Raw genomic sequence first — 12,484 nt, forward strand, 5'->3', positions numbered from 1 at the left:
TTTATCCCCCGGCCCCGCGCTCTTCCCTGTCATTCATTTGTCACTTTCCCCGCTCCCATTTTTCCCCTCGCCCCTTCTCCCTCTCGTTCCTCCCTTGTTTTCTTTTCTGCCCCGTCCCCTTCCCTTCCTCCGTCTGTTTTTACCCTCTTTTCGCCCCCTTTCGCCCTCCCCCTCCTCGCCCTCGCCCTCCTCCCCTCACGCCTTCCGTCCCTCTTCCCCTTTTCTGGGTGCTTGTGTGTGTTTCAGGCCTTCAAGGAAAAGTTGCAAACTCCCAAGTTTTTTTTTTTTGCTGTATTTGAGGGAGCAGGTGTCTGAAAGGAGGGAGCTATGTAGGAGGTGCCTGGGCGCTCAGGGAGGTTTCCAGGAGATAAATGGAGAGGATGTGGGAATGGAAGGGGTAGGCTTGTCAGTCCTCTCAGGGTATTCCGGGGGAGAGACTCCAAATCCTCCTTCTGGAGGGAAGGGGGATTGATCACTGTATTTCTTTTTTATTACAACAACAACAAAAAAAAAAAAGTGAAGGAAAAAACCAAACAAAACCCGACCCAGTTGCCCAAGGATGGAGTTTCAGTAGCCAACCACAGCTGGACTCTTGGGGGAAGAGGGTTCGCGCACTCTGGCTCACGCACACATGAAGAGATTCTCCAAATTGTCTGGCTTCGTGAAGAGATAAGGCCAGTTGAGCTCAATGTTTTTAAAGGTGGGCCGTGTATGATGAAACCCAACTTCTTTTAAAGTGTAGCAGATTTCATTTTTATGGCCAAATGACAGCTTGACCCAGTTGTTATCCAATCAAAGGGCATTTTTTTGAATGTCTCTTTGTGGCACAACAGCCAACGCAAAAATGATGGCGGCTTACAATGGAGGTACGTCTGCAGCAGCAGCAGGTCACCACCACCACCATCACCACCACCTTCCTCACCTCCCTCCTCCTCACCTCCATCACCACCACCACCCTCAACATCACTTGCATCCAGGCTCTGCAGCTGCGGTACATCCCGTACAGCAGCATGCCTCTTCGGCAGCTGCGGCCGCAGCAGCTGCGGCGCCGCGGCAATGTTAAACCCAGGGCAGCAGCAGCCATATTTCCCATCACCGGCACCGGGTCAGGCCCCTGGACCAGCTGCAGCAGCCCCAGCTCAGGTACAAGCTGCAGCAGCTGCTGCAGTTAAAGCGCACCATCATCAGCACTCACAACATCCACAACAGCAACTGGATATTGAGCCGGACAGACCTATTGGATATGGAGCCTTTGGTGTTGTCTGGTGAGTAAAGAAAAAAAACTGAACCGATTTTTTCCTTTTCATTTTTTACCAGATCATAATTCATTCTTGTTTTTGTCATTTGAATCAGAATACAAGAAAGCTGCTTACTACGCATTTTTTTACTGGTTCTTCTCTGTTCTTAGAAAGTTGGCTTCACTTGTCTTTGTCGGCAGAACGAGGTTTAGAATGGTGAAGAGCAACCTCTGACTAACAGGCCACATCATCAGTCTCTTCTGAGACAAATGCAACATGTTTATATACCTTCTACGCATTTTATTAGAATATGTATGTTGTGTAGCTAGGCTGTGCTTCCTAAAGTTTCAGGTTAACAAATGAGCATTAGAATATATGTTTTGACCTGACTTAAGAGTTAGAAATTAAAAGCGTATGAAAATGTCTTCCTTCTTCAGTCACCTGTCAAGATCTTTGTCTAGGAGACTGTTTGACCTGCGGTAGTATGCTATATGCTACCTGAAACAGAATATCTGAACTTTGCTCTCCTCTCATAAATGTAAATGGGATTTTCTGTCTTACTGTAGTACTGCCTACAGTCCTTTTATTCCCCCAGCCGCTATTTCAGAGGATTCTGTCAGTGGAGCGTAATCTCTTCTAATATATTTTGTGACCACCTTAATATAATGTATGTAATTATTGCCCTTCAGGATCACTGAAGCAAAGCTGGCATGATATTTTTTTGGGTTTTTTTTTTTTTTAGTAAATGGTTGTCAGTTTGCCGTATTCTGAAATGTTCTTTAGAAACACGAAGGGTGCCTCGGTGGTGTTTTTGAGAGCAGGCGTGTTGCAGCACACTTCCTGTGTCACAAACACAAAGTTTGAAGTGTGCGACTGCGTCGTCTCCCTGCAGAACTTTCCACAGCATTCAGTCGGCAAGGCGTTCTGTGGTGCTTAAGGAATTTTGCTTTAGGTACTGTCCGTGCTTTAATTTTACTGAGATAGAAGTAGTGTGTGACTGGGGTTGTAGTCTGCACCGGCATATGGTGGCAAAGTGCTTTGCAGGACAGGCCTCAGAAGAGCAAGACACGTTACTCCTTTGTCCCAGCCCTTAAAAGTTGGTCACTCATAACCAGACCAGTGTTTGTAATAAAATCGTGTTTTCTAAGAAGGCTGAGCATGCTGCTCGAACTAGGTGTAGGTTAATGTTACAGTTGATCTTGTGTCCCTTAATTCAGAAGGCCTAGGGAGTTAATTTAAATGCTGAAGTTTTCAAAGTCAGAAGGGTGCTGTTGTACAGTTAGCACTGCTGTGATCTTGCCATGGTACAGTATAAAAAAGTCGATATCCAAGAATGAAAACTGACAAGAAATCTGCTGTAAAAAATCATCTAAAGATTATTTCCATCTGTTCATATATTTTTTTCTGATAAAGTGTGGAGTTTTTTTAACTTAATTGTTACCGGCTTGCTTAAATTTAGATTGTTATCTAAGATCAGACCTTGTTATCGTTTCTACAAGCATTTTGTTTACCTGTATATATTTCCTAGGTCTTTATTTTCTCAGTTTTATTTGCCAAAAAATAAGGTGCACAGACAGATCTGCTTTCATAATATTCAGTAGAATAAAAGGTCAAGCTTGCATATTTAAATATAACATCATTAAGAATGCTGAGGGAAAAAAAGAAGTGTAGAAAGAAGAAGGGTCTGCTCTTGACTGACGTCGGGTAGAATGGTGCCAAAAGTGTCCACCCATCCCAAGACCCCTGGCCGTGCAACTGCGTCCACGCAAGCAGGAATTGCCACTAGTGGGACTATGCTTGCAAAGTTCTAACTACAGCTTTTACTTCAAGATAAAAACAGCTTAAAAAAAAAAAAAAAAAAAAAGAGGAGGGAGGTTGTTGAATAAAATAAAAGCAGAAGCTTGGAGGTCAGGTTTCCTTTGGTAAAGCTGTAAGGCTACGCAGACTGAGAATGTAATTGGCTGAAATTCAGTTCCTCTTTGCTCACATGTATTTGAATTCGGTGGTCACTGTTAAGGGTCTTGGCATTTCATATTAACTTCTCAAGTGAATGCAGACTGAATTTAAGAGCCTGTAAGCAATAATTAAACTGAATTTTAGATTTCATTCAAAACGTGAAGGAATGCCTGTGTAATTTAATTTTAGCCATGTGAGAGAATGCAACTGAACATAAACATTGATTTGGATGTTTATAGTTTAAGTTGACTTAGACGTGAAAAATGTATACTTCGGTACAAGCGTAACACAGAATTTTCAGTAACATAAGGCCTAAGCTAATCTTGAATAAGGATTCTGTTGCTTATCTGTTTCTGAGCATGTATTGGCACTGATAGATAACTGAAAAGTTCGTATCTGTAGTTCTGAGGGAAATGGATGTTATTCTGCAGACAGTTTGAGTATTTGAAGTAGTAGTCTTTCATCTTGCTACTCAGATGTGTCATTGCATTGTCTAGAAAGACACAACTTACCCTGCAGTTAAGTTTAGCTCATCAAATAAGTAATCGGTATCGTGTGGTATTGAGTTTCCCATTAGCTTACCGAGAGAGATTTTGACTTGGCAGTCGAATTAGCATTTGTCATTAGTTCATTTGTCTGGTACTTTATGATGTTTTGGGGTAGCTAATGTGCTGCTGAAGTTTTTCACTCATGAAGAGCCAAAGCATTGTGCTTCAGCATTTTCATTATTAACTCATGCACACTTGTGTTGCTGCCGCTAGTATTTGTATACACAAACTGTATCCTTGCTCATCTAGTCCCCATTACGTTTGAAATCAACTGTCCTTGGCACGGCACGTCCTTTGACTACATGTAGATTTTAAAGTGAACTGAACCCAAGCTGGCAAAGTAGAAAAGAATCTCTCGAACAATCGGCATTAAATTGCTATATTTATCCGTTTTCATTGTGCTTTAACATAAAGATGTGCATATTAATGCAATACCAAAGCTTGGTGTTTCTGAACTGTGACAAAAGCGGGGTGGGGGGGGAAGTTGCTGAAGCAGGAAAAGATGTGTAAGTACCTTCCCCCTGGTTCTGCAGATTTGCTTAACTGCGCTCTAGTTTGGCAAATTGCCACGAACCAAGTTGCGTACCCAATTTGCTGAAAACAGAGCAATTTGCTCTTTAAGTATTCACTGTTAACACATTCTCAAAGTGTTGAAAAAAATCCGGATTTTTGTTTCAGCGACAAACTCTGTTTGTGCCCCATGTTTCAAATTGTCTATCTGATTTTTAGAAGTTCTGTGTATATTCTAAGAATAAGGAGCTGTCCTTTGCAGAAGTGCTCCCCGTTTTGCTGGGGAGACATGCTACTGCCATCTGGTGGGATTCTTAATAATAATAATAATAATAATAATAAACATGCTACTGGTGGGATTCTTAATAATAATAATAATAAATAATAATAATAATAAATAACCATTGAACCTGCCAAGGCTCCTAGGTTTTGGAGTGAGGGGTAAAGCCTTAAGACCTCTGCAAGAGGCACTCATGCTGTTTTCATGCCGGATTCCTAGACCAGTGAAGAGGAACTGCAACTTCTGTGGAGGTAGAGAGGAAATAATTACTTTTGTTGCTGGTTCAAGCTGTTAACACTGCTGCTGAAATTTTATGAAAATGCATTGAACCTGCCAAGGCTCCTAGGTTTTGGAGTGAGGGGTAAAGCCTTAAGACCTCTGCAAGAGGCACTCATGCTGTTTTCATGCCGGATTCCTAGACCAGTGAAGAGGAACTGCAACTTCTGTGGAGGTAGAGAGGAAATAATTACTTTTGTTGCTGGTTCAAGCTGTTAACACTGCTGCTGAAATTTTATGAAAATGTCTTGTTTGTTGGGATATATCCACTCCCCTGTGTCTCTAATTTTGAAAAGTTATTCATCAAAGATTGTGAAATCAAGCAATCTGTTTTATTATTATCACAACTATGTTAAAAGGCATCTCTGTGGGAAATCTGTTACAAATGAGAATAGAAAAAAGTATATGAATTCTTTTTTTTTTTTTAAAGTCCTGATTTACACAATTTTAAATTGCAGTGTGGTTTTTAATGTGTTTGCTTCTAATACTTTTTATTCAGAAAGTCAAACAGCAGTATAACATTCCAAGTAGTTTGGCTGTTGATGTTGAGATAGGACATTATGTACAGGCTGCCATAACTTTTGAAGGCAGAAATAATTTAGCCTAAATCCACCGTTCATTCCTGGCCTTCAAAGGCCTGAAATCACTAAAGTCATTGCTAAATAAAAATCGAAAGAATATTGCATACAATTGATTGTTGCCTGGACCCTAGAACTATTTTAAGAGGGTTTTATCACTCTACTGATGCTAAGCACAGCAGTAGGAAAGATGTTTCCAGGATAAACCGATAATCTCCTAACTGTTACTTTAAAGGAACGTGTCATGCTGAGCAAGTATGCAATATAGATAATTTGTTTTGCACAAAATTGCTAGAATGTATATTAGGGGAAAAAAAATGTTACAAAAAAGGTATGAATAATGGCAGGGTAAGTTCCCCTTCTGATGTCTGATATTGCTGCGAACCACGGTGATGTTTTGCATAGTTAATGCAAATAATAATGCAAAAGTCCAGTCTGGTAAGCATGAAAAGTTTAGAAAAAGCTGAATTATGAATATTTGTTTGATGAAACCCTTTAAGACTTTTGGTGTGAGAGATTTTTTCCTAAGCTAAAGCTGTTTGTATCGTGATCTTTTTCCAGTCCCTCAAAACTCACCCGTTAGTGGAAGACAGTACTTGAACAGTAGGAAAATGTCTCATGTTAATTAGCCTTTAGATGGACAATTGTTTGCTTTGCTTTGAACTAGATCATCTGACATTTTGTATTAGTCTAAAATGACTTTTTTGTTATTGATCAAAAAAACACAAAAGGACTCTGAAGTTAATCCTGGAGCTCTCATTGTGAATGAGACTGAGCATAAATGGAGAACTGTAAGCAGGAAGTGATATCTCCGGTAGATGGAACAGAATATCCACCAGAATTGGATAAAGAGGCTCTGGAAGGAGTAATCCACACCCATAATGTTATCCAGAGAGAAGATCCCTACAAAACAGTCAAACTAAGCAAATCCAAGATAAATCCAAAGAGCCTTTTAAAGTACTGATATTACAGCTGGCAAAGATGCAACAACAGTACTAATCAAGAATATAACTCAGGGTTTTTCTTGAGAGTGGAAAGCATCTACAAAGTGATCTGTTGATTTTTGGTGTAGTGAAATTTGCTTTTAGTAATGGGCAACAAAAATGTTTAAAATTAATAAATAAAATGGTCAGAAATAGTTTAAAAAAAAAAATCCTTCCAGGGTATTTGGAGGACTTGGCTGTCTGTGTTGACTGTTGTGTTCAGCATTGCTGATGATCTTCACTTGTCTAGGTAAATATGAAGCTTTTCCATTCAAATGATGCATCTGGTTTGTCTGCATAGACTGGAACAGAAAAATGTGAACAGAAATTTCCAGTTCGAAAAGATTACCGCTGTTTAGTTCTTTCTAGTTCCAGTATGCAAACACTTTCCGTTAGAAGCTGTGGTATAAATGTCATTATAATTGCCTGACGTCTTATGGATGACATTTTTTAAACAGTGTCACCTTTCGTTGTCCAGCTGGGTAGAGTCTCTTTACTACTAGTAGCCTGTCTCGAACGGGCTGCGGGTGCCGGACAGAACCATTCCAGACAGGAGCACTGCACTGGATACTGGCTTTTTTGGTTTTCTGCTTTTTGTGTTATACTTCAGTGAGTTTTTCTGTTGTCTGGGGTGTCTGATGCAGATCGGCAGTGATTTCCTAAGAAAGAGGCTAAGTCGTTTTTATCCAGTTGTTTCTTGGAGGAAACCGTGAGGATGCCTAAGGCAAAAGAGGCAATACTGGCAATGGGCACATTACGGAGCAGAGTGTGTATTGTGTTTCACACTTACCATCACAATTTAAGGATCTGCAGGTGATTATCTTTAATCGCTATGTCAGTATTTTTTAAAGGATTGCTTTCTAAATTGGATTCTGACTGTATTTGTGAAGAAATATAGTAGAATAATGACCTTACTCAGTTTTTTTAATATGGGAAATTTTGCAAAACTTACATGCTTAAGTGGGGGGTGGGTTTTTTTTTTCAAATTTCATGAAAAGAAAATTTCTGTTAACATTTAAATTACTATTCCCCAAATGTGCTGAATTAAATGAAATGGTTATAGTAATTCCTTGCATTTAAATTAGACCATGGGGATTAGGTGAAATTCTAAAATTCTATCTAAGTAATATACTAGATTGTTCATTATTGTCTTATAAGATGATGCAAGAAGGAAGGAATGTGGGTAACATTTTTCTTCCTCAAAGTTGGGCGAGAACCATTTTGGGTAAATTAGTTCACTGTAAATTATGCCAAGGTCAGCATTTCACAGGTCACTTGAAATGCATGCTGTTCTGCAGTACCTGCAAATCTTGATGTTGTTTGTATCCACATACAACTGTATGCTGATAATACAGTTAGATTGTGGTAGCATTCAGTGTTTTCTCTTTCCTCTTGAATTCCACAAATGTTAAAGCGGAACAGCTTGTGACTGGATCTACAATCTAATACTGATTTTTCGGAAGACATATTTCAGATGTTCTTTTCCCCTCTTCCCCCCCCCACCCATGCTTTTTCACCTTTTTTTTAAGAGAGTGTTTAAATTGTCGAGTTCACTAATCCAAAAACACAAATGCCTTTAGTGTTTATAAATGGGTGAAGGTGTAAGCATTCGTACCAGTTGTATATGATCAAACAGAGTAGTAAATAAAGGCAAGTAACAAGTGTGCATGTTGTATGAGGCTGCTTGATGTCGCTAGGCTGCTTGATTTCTTGGGGGAACAATGGGATTGAGAGTGAAAATAGCTTTGGGCAGGTAAAGTAGAAGGAAGCCTTTGGGATATGTTTGAAGTGTTTTATGATGACTTGTAATGGTTGTATCTGGGTCTCATGTATCTTTAATCCTCTGGAAAGTTCTGCCTTCTAGTCTGGAATGTGTAACATTCAGCTTTTCATATGAGAAGAGCTAGCTCGAAGTTGTATAGAGCTTACTTGAACTGAATTTGTGTTTATTAAAAGGAACAATAATTTGTTAATATAATTGGTAATGTTTTTTAAAATGGCATATTAAAAAAATCTACAAAGAACTGTAATTTAAGTGTTAGAAAATAAGAGAATTGAGAAGTTGGCTTAATAAGAGTTTTACGATGGAGGGAGATGTTTGGGGGAATAATGCTGTATTTCAGGTTAAACTATATCTGTAGGCTCCTGTATGTAAGTAGACCCATCTGTTCTGTATTTGAGGGTTAGCTTTTGAAGTCCTGTTTGTCTGAGTTGTTTGTAAGCAAACACTAAACAGTAGCTTTACTACTAGATTTTGTGTACCAAGGTCTAGCTCCCAGGTTTTTTTATATGGAAGTTTTGGTTACCTGAGCACAGCGTGCCTTTGGTTTCTTAATAAGAAAAGTTGCAGTGGAGCAGGCGAGTTCTCTTTTTACACAGAATGTGAAAAATTTTCCCCTCTCTATTTTTGAAAGATTGAAATGGCACATAGGGAATGCTACAATCTTCTTGCATGATCCGGGGATAATTTAGTTGGGTGGAGTGTGCAGCTGGGTTGCAACATTTAATCGGTTTACATCTGTATTCTGCTTGGTCTAACAAAGGTTCTCCATGCTGACTATGTGGTGGCCACCCCTATAACCATTCCGGTGCTCACAATTGCTTGGTAACACTTGTATTCTCATGCAGTACTTGGTATAAGGTATGCTGAAGCAATGTTAATTACTTGCTAGTAGCAAGAATATGTTATAGGACTGTTCTAACTGGTCCAAATAGAATTTCAACTGAGACAAAGAATAAATTTTTTTTTTTCTACCTTTGTTGGTTATACCTCTGCTGTGTTTAGATTTCTGTTAGTCTGATTTCTGTGCTTATTTCCTAACTCTGGAGATTTCCTGAGAGTAGAATTGGCTACTTTGTTGAATTCGTTGAAAAATGAAAGTCCTTGGAACGGAGAATAAGATGATACAGGGACAACTTAGATTTTAAAATCCTTCTGGAATATGAGAAGTAATGTAAAAAGTAGGATCTGTACTCAGAACAGCTTCTAGGGTTTACTGTAAACCCATTTATTTCTGGTCAAAAGAATTCAATACAAAGAAGCTTGGCTCAGTTACTGCAATTTCCTCTGTAACCTTTAGAATCTAAGAGTAAGCACTTGATTAAAGATTAAGTTATAAATATTATTACAAGAGTAATCTATCTGAAAATGTTTGGATTTTGTTTCTGAAATTCAAGTGTGTAGTATGCGTGGTACTTACTTAATAGCTGATGTTCATTTTAAATTTCTGTAATAGATTATTTAATGGCTGTGATCAATGACTATGTTCTCTATTGCTTAGTACCAGGTATTTACAATGATATAATCGCTTTCTGTAAACAAAATATAGTCTCAGTTTCCAAGCTGTAGCTTGGATTTATGCCAGTTTGAGTCTGTCCTAAATTACCTGCAGAGTTGGGAAATTCTTAAAGTAATAAATAATGTTTTTAGGTAATGTGGCTTTAGTGTGAATTACACTAGTAAACAGACTCATTAGTCCTGGTGTAAACCGTTGAGTTTGACGTTGTATCGATCTCCTCCCCTGTTACCAGTTATGGAAATAACAGCGTATGGTGATGTGTCTGCTGGAGATGGATGGGAGCAGAAGCCCGTGGAGCTGGAGAGTGGGAGCTTCTAGGAGGAGAGACTTGGGATGTGGATGGTTTAACTGGAAATGCAGGATGGAGGAAATGGGAGAATCCCTGCTGCATGTGAAATATCCCATTGGCCGGGGCCAGAACTGTGAGAAATGTCATCAGTGACAGATGCAAGACAAAGATGACAGTTACCTTGTCTGGGCTGGAATAGTGCACGTTGGTTTTCAAACACAGGAAGAAGCTTTATAGCTCTTCAGGTTGTCTAATGTGGATGTGTTCAGCTGTTCTACAAACAGTTAAGTGCAGTCGGAATGGACAAAGCCCCAGTGTTACAACTTGAAAATACATCACATAGTAGATGCTGTAAGTTTTGCTTTATTGTGAGTCAAGCTAACTATTACATCCAATTTTCTAAAAGTAGACCCCTGAGTGAGGTAGTAGATGCTTAAATGAAAGTGGCTTATGACAGGCAGTACAAATATGTATGTAAAGGATAGAGGCTTAAGTCGTTAATGCATTTATTTATTGATAATAGTATTTGACCGTAACAAGCAGTAACAAGGAAAAAGTGAATGCGAGTGGTAGTGGATGGGATGGGTAGTGAGTAGAGTGGTAGCTAAAGGTGGTACAAACCATAGCAATTATCTGCTGTCTAAATACAGAGAGGTTATGAAAATTAATGATGTTGTAGCAGTAAGCCATGCTTTTTAAAAAAACAAACACATAGGTAACATATTTTCTTTACTTTTCCCCCCCCCACTGTGTTCTGACTGTCCTTTTCATCACTTCCACTCCTTTTTCTTATTTTCCAGTATTGTCTGTGGTACTTTGTGTGAAGTGCAGCTTATCAACAGCGTGTTTAAATGAAGACAATAGTGTTTAGATACGAGGGCTAAATTGTAGAAAATCAATACTGCTCCTCTGTGGAAATCACTAGAGCTCCATCCATAGTGCATTGTAGCAGTAACCTGGAAAAGAGCAAAGTCATTGCTCTAGGAAACATTTGGCATTCCTTAGTATGTCATATATGCTGTATGAATAGGCTGTAGACTGGCCTGTGGATGTAAGACGTGTGCAAATACTTGTGATTCAAGCATGTAGATCACAGAACTGAGTATCTTTTAGGGAAATCCCCAACTCGCCTATGGTCAGAAATGCCCTAACTTGGCCAAAGTGTAATATATTAAAGTTGTTAAGGTACTGATACTTTTAATATTTGATTATATATTGTAGAGTACGCCGAGAGCCTTGATCAATGAAATTGTCAGCACATTTTTCTAGGTTTCAGAGTTCCATAGTTTTGCTACAAATTGCCTACTGGGAGTTTCAGTAATCATGGAAGAAATGACAGTTGTGTTCAACTGAACTCAGGTGTGTGATGTGTGAGTGCATACAACATGGTGCAAGTACAACGCTGGAGAAGAGGGAACAGGAGACTAGACAAACTGCATTGGGTGAATACAGCCTTTTACCAAAACACATTGCTGTTCAATACACGAAAATACCAGCGCAATCTGGACTTTGTTTTAATACTTAAAGCGTTATCATCTTCTGTTATGTGAGAGTGATGGATAAATGAAGGCAGACTTATATCAGCCTTGATATTAAATAACTTCCATGGCTATGGCTGACTTTGGAACATGGCCCTGTACAGTGTTTAAAAGTGCTTAGTAAGAATTTGAGCTTTAATCATGAGGGCTGTAGCAGAATCAGTGTGTCCTAGTAGTATCATTCTTTAATTTCCTGATGTGGTGTTTTTCTATAAAGGCTTGGAAGCATATGTGTGTGAGTGGAATTTTTATGCTGTTTATGATGTTGGATATAACACCAGAATGGTTATAGCAGAATAATTTTGTAGAATATGTACTTTGATAAATTATCTTCTGTTATTTCTTTCATTTTCTTAGAACATGGTATGAAGGTATTTATGTGTAATTTGAAAAAAATAAATTCAAAGCTTTCTGTTCAAGAACCCTTGCAGGAAATTTTGTGGAAAAGTAAAATATACTGGGAAATGTAGGAATCCTTGGACTCCAGAGAAGGATTTTCTTTTCCCCATTCTCTTTCATATGCAAATACATTTTAATAGGTGGAAAAAAATTGGTCACTGGAGAAACTGGTGGTTTATTTTCCTGGTCATTTTGGAATGGTGCTATTCCAAATTTTCATCCTAAATCTATTCCTGGTTTCATGGCAATACTTTTCTTCATTATTCTGGCACCACCAGGCGGTGCTCTTATAGTTTTCTTCATTTTGTAAGCTAAATGTAGTGTCAGAATAGAGCCTTTGCTTAATGGGAGCAATAAAACTGAGGATGGTACTGAACTGATGGTCAAGTAGTTATTCTGGCTTTGATCTACATTATTAGGTTTTTTCTGAAAAGCTACTGACTTTCCCTTCTCTCTTGAAAGTGTGCATAGGGTTTTAATTTCAGATAATGCGTTTTATTATTTTATTTAATATAAATTCTTGTAACTGTCGAAGAATATTTGTCTATGAATAGCAAAACTTATTCCATAAAGGTAGCAGCAATTTTCAG

General features: G+C 38.7%; 1 protein-coding gene across 1 annotated transcript in view; it reads left to right on the forward strand.

Annotated features, from left to right (window-relative positions):
- The first annotated feature begins 294 nt into the window (after window positions 1-294).
- Window positions 295-12,484, forward strand: part of NLK (nemo like kinase) — a 67,711-nt gene continuing 55,521 nt past the window's right edge. Inside the window, 2 exon segments of the mRNA XM_009278272.2 lie at window positions 295-1,043; window positions 1,046-1,265. Coding sequence (XP_009276547.1) covers window positions 812-1,043; window positions 1,046-1,265 — 452 coding nt within the window. The 5' untranslated portion in view covers window positions 295-811.

The sequence above is a fragment of the Aptenodytes forsteri genome, unplaced genomic scaffold, assembly GCF_000699145.1.
Source record: "Aptenodytes forsteri isolate BGI_AS27 unplaced genomic scaffold, ASM69914v1 Scaffold66, whole genome shotgun sequence".
In the NCBI taxonomy this organism is placed as follows: Eukaryota; Metazoa; Chordata; class Aves; order Sphenisciformes; family Spheniscidae; genus Aptenodytes; species Aptenodytes forsteri.